The 4,199-nt window shown below is 30.9% G+C and overlaps 1 protein-coding gene across 1 annotated transcript in view; it reads right to left on the reverse strand.

Moving 5' to 3' along the window:
* Nucleotides 1-979: 979 nt before the first annotated feature.
* LOC106474611 (F-box/LRR-repeat protein 13-like) overlaps nt 980-4,199 on the reverse strand; it is a 10,374-nt gene continuing 7,154 nt past the window's right edge. Inside the window, exon 3 of the mRNA XM_013935301.2 lies at nt 980-3,633. Within this exon, the coding sequence (XP_013790755.2) occupies nt 3,367-3,633 (267 nt within the window). The 3' untranslated portion in view covers nt 980-3,366. The remainder of the gene's footprint in view (nt 3,634-4,199) is intronic.

The following is a 4,199-nucleotide window of genomic DNA, read 5'->3' on the forward strand; positions in this document are numbered from 1 at the left end:
TGTGTACTGTAAACATCACAACACTATATGGTATATCCAAGATAATGTGTGTACTGTAAACATCACTACATTATATGGTAGATCTAAGATGAGGTGTGTACTGTAAACATCACTACACTATATGGTAGATCTAAGATAATGTGCGTACTGTAAACATCACTACACTATATGGTATATCCAAGATAATGTGTGTACTGTAAACATCACTACATTATATGGTAGATCTAAGATGAGGTGTGTACTGTAAACATCACAACACTATATGGTATATCCAAGATAATGTGTGTGTACTGTAAACATCACTACATTATATGGTAGATCTAAGATAAGGTGTGTACTGTAAACATCACTACAACATATGGTAGATCTAAGATAAGGTGTGTACTGTAAACATCAATATTATAAAATAGTTATTCATGTTATCATTGAACAGCTAGTAATGCATCAAACAAACTTGGAACACAAAGAAAGAAATACTAGGAGAAATCTAACAAGATAGTTTGTAACAGTGGGTACCAGATTGTAGGACCCAGATCTTATATAAACTAAAATATATTACATTTTACTTATTTTGAGTAGTAGCTGCCTATTAGTGCCCCAGCCACAAATCATTTTGATAGCAGTCCCTCATCCATAGTAATGTAGAATGAAAGCTAATATGGGGTATGAACCTCATATTATATGCAATCACGAAAATGTAAGCACTTCACTGTGCAAAGTTAAGTTTGTTTATATGGAGAAAATGAGCTGTCTTCCACATCTAAAGGCAAGGAAAGTGTTGATCTCTACAAGTGTTTATCTCTAGCTAGGTTGATCAAAGTTGACACTTCTTGAAGCATTAGCTCCCACTTGGTCATAATGTGGATGTTGGTGTGTAATTAGTTTTAAACAAAGAGATGAATGTATGTAGGTGAATAATGAAACCCACAAAAAACTGGTACATGTTAAACCTTTATCAGAAATTAACCACTACCAAGCATTTGAAAACAAAGAATAACTTTATTTCTTTGATACTCTATTTAGAATTCAAGATTGGCCAGTGTTGCTAAAGTGAATTACCAGGTTGTATAATGAAGCATTATTTGATGGAAATGTCTAGGTTAGAAGAGTTTCGTATTCAACATATATTTTGTAATATTGAATGCTGTCTTCTGGGAAATTAGAAGTTCACAAATAATTTGCTCAGGATATTTCCAATAGCACCTAGTCACAATATTTATCAATTACATTTCATTCTCCAATAATAATAATGTTTTTTTTATAGCCTGCAGTGTCTATTTCAGCCTGTGTGAAGCGTAAGACACGTATAATCAGCTCTATTTACACTAAGCCTGACAATTCTGTTTAGACATGATTTAAAATATGGCTTCCTTTCTCAGAGGCAAAGCATTCGAATATCAATAGAATCACATACAGTGTTGGGTTTTAAACATGAAAAAGATATAAACCAACAAGATTCTTCCCTAATTACACACTTGATACAAACAACCTTGTTTCTTTTGTGCTTATTTTCAACTTCAATGTTATTTATCTTTGAGCTGAAAAAAAAGAACAAGTGTCATACCCCTTGAACAATTTTCCACTTTCAAAACTGAAATTGTAGAAGGATCACTTTGTCTTTTTAAACTGAACTTGTAGAAGGATCACTTTTTCTTCTTAAACTGAACTTGTAGAAAGATCACTTTGTCTTTTTAAACTGAACTTGTAGAAGGATCACTTTGTCTTTTTAAACTGAACTTGTAGAAAGATCACTTTGTCTTTTTAAACTGAACTTGTAGAAAGATCACTTTGTCTTCTTCAGAAAGAGCATTAAAGAACTATTCTGATAGAAAATTCTAACAACAATTTCCATCCAAGTTTTAACTTACATACAGTTTTTCACACTTGAACAAGCTATATACATGAGAAATTGTTTTTTTGAACAAATTAAAATTACCTACTAACAATACAAAAGCTGATTAAAAACTAAAGTTGCGATATTTGACTTATTACAAGATCACTACTGTTAGAGCTGAGTGATTAATGGAACTTGCTAATCAGATAATCATCAGGCTCACTAGTCAATTACATTCAACTAATTGATTATTCTCACATAAGACTCGGATAACTGAAATAATCAAAACTAGTAATAATTCGATTAGTTACTTACTATCATGAATTGTTACATTAAAAAATTAAACTGAACAACCATAAATTAATCAAAAATAACAATGATAAATCATAATGACTATTCCTATTAATTGGATAGATGGAATAATCAAATACAGTAATAATTTGAAATGTTAATTTCAATTAGTTGAAGGATTTTTGATTAATCAGTTATTTTACTTGAACTAATTGATGTAATCAATGCCCACATGTAATCAGTTATGTCAATTAACCAAGTTAAATGTCCAGCTTTAAGGTCACTGTACATAGTAAATGGAGTATTTCAACACATTATATTCATAGGATTGCATCTAGGGCTAATTTGGGACCAAAGTACAGCTCTTTTCACAAAAAATCACAGCCTAAACAAATATAAAAATCCTTATCTTGTTAAAATAGCTTGCTTTCTTGTTTTTGAGGTACGACTTTAAAATGATAATAGACAAAACAAATTTGATGTTACATGTACAACAAGGACTAGGTTTTCAAAATAAGAACACAAAAAACGAGATTATCCATACAATTCACATAATCACAAACTGATGTAATTTTTAAACAGATCAACAGTTTCCTACCAATTTCAGGCTGACTTTGTTGTAGACAGAATGCTGGGCTAGTGTTTTGTGTGCTTCTTTGAGAGATGATTAACCTCATTAGTCTCATATGATACATTGTTTTAAATACACACCTAAGTTAGATATTTTTATCAGGTTATTATTATTATCTGTTATTTTCAATTAACTTAAAGTATAATTTAACTCAATGTTAAAACATCTCATCCTCCTATTATAAGATAGATAAAACGCAGGTATCCAATATTTTATCATACTGACACTTCTAACAAATTACTCAATATTAGTATTCATAAAAAATGTTTTTCTGTATCTACCCTGGACTGGTTTCTTTACTAGTCCAGACAACTGGATATTAATCTGTACTATGACTCCATAATTACAGAAGCAACAGCATAGTGTACAAATTACAGTGTGTTCTATCAACATAAAAAAAAAATCTGAAAACCAGTGACCTAGAGTAGTTTTTAACACTCTTTACTTGCCCTGACTTAATACTTATCAACTGAGATGATGGTTCCAACATGTTTATTTAACTTCATTATCTTTCAAGAACATTTCTGATAGGTATCAATAGAATTTTTGACATGAAAAGATCATGTAATTTTTTCAGTTTTATCTTCTATAGTTTATACATGGCACATCCCTACATGTACTCAGACCTATCACCAGTCCTAATAGAGGGAACGTGCCTTTTATGCACAGTATGAAGCCGAGACATGGTCACTTCTAAGGCCTCTACTGCTTCCAAAGACATTCCTTGGCACAGAGAAACATCTAAGTATTGCAACAGTTGACAGGATTGACTCAGTGCACCCAATGTACTGTTGGTTAATTTTTTGCAACCTTGAACTCCTAAGTACTTCAAACGAGGAAGACATCGTACTGATCCAGCAACTCCATTGTCTGTAAGCTGAAAGTCAACAACATTAATGAATCTAAGAACATGTTTTGAAACCCTCTATTAAGTTTTGTCTAAACAACTACCTTCAAGCTGATATACATATAGTAGGTGGGATGCACAAAAATATCTGAAAACCAAGAACAAAATACTATTCACTGGTTTACCATAAAAACAATCAAGAATGAAATACTTCTCTCATTTTCTTCTTGTCAAAATATACAATTTCAAAAACAAGAAATTAAACTCATTCAAAGTTATGTACATTATGAAAATATTAACTAGTAATCTTCCAAGTACCTAAACATCTATACTAATACAAGCTACTTGTGAGTAAAACACATTATAAACACTAATGAAGGATACTTGTATTGTGTAAATAACATCATTAAGAACAATCACATATACTAATAAAGGATACTTGTAATGTGTAGATAACATCATTAACAACAATCACCTACACTAATAAAGGATACTTGTAATGTGTAGATAACATCATTAACAACAATCACCTACATTAATAAAGGATACTTGTAATGTGTAGATAACATCATTAACAACAATCACCTACATTAATA

Source organism: Limulus polyphemus, unplaced genomic scaffold (assembly GCF_000517525.1).
Source record: "Limulus polyphemus unplaced genomic scaffold, Limulus_polyphemus-2.1.2 Scaffold7440, whole genome shotgun sequence".
NCBI classification, from domain to species: domain Eukaryota; kingdom Metazoa; phylum Arthropoda; class Merostomata; order Xiphosura; family Limulidae; genus Limulus; species Limulus polyphemus.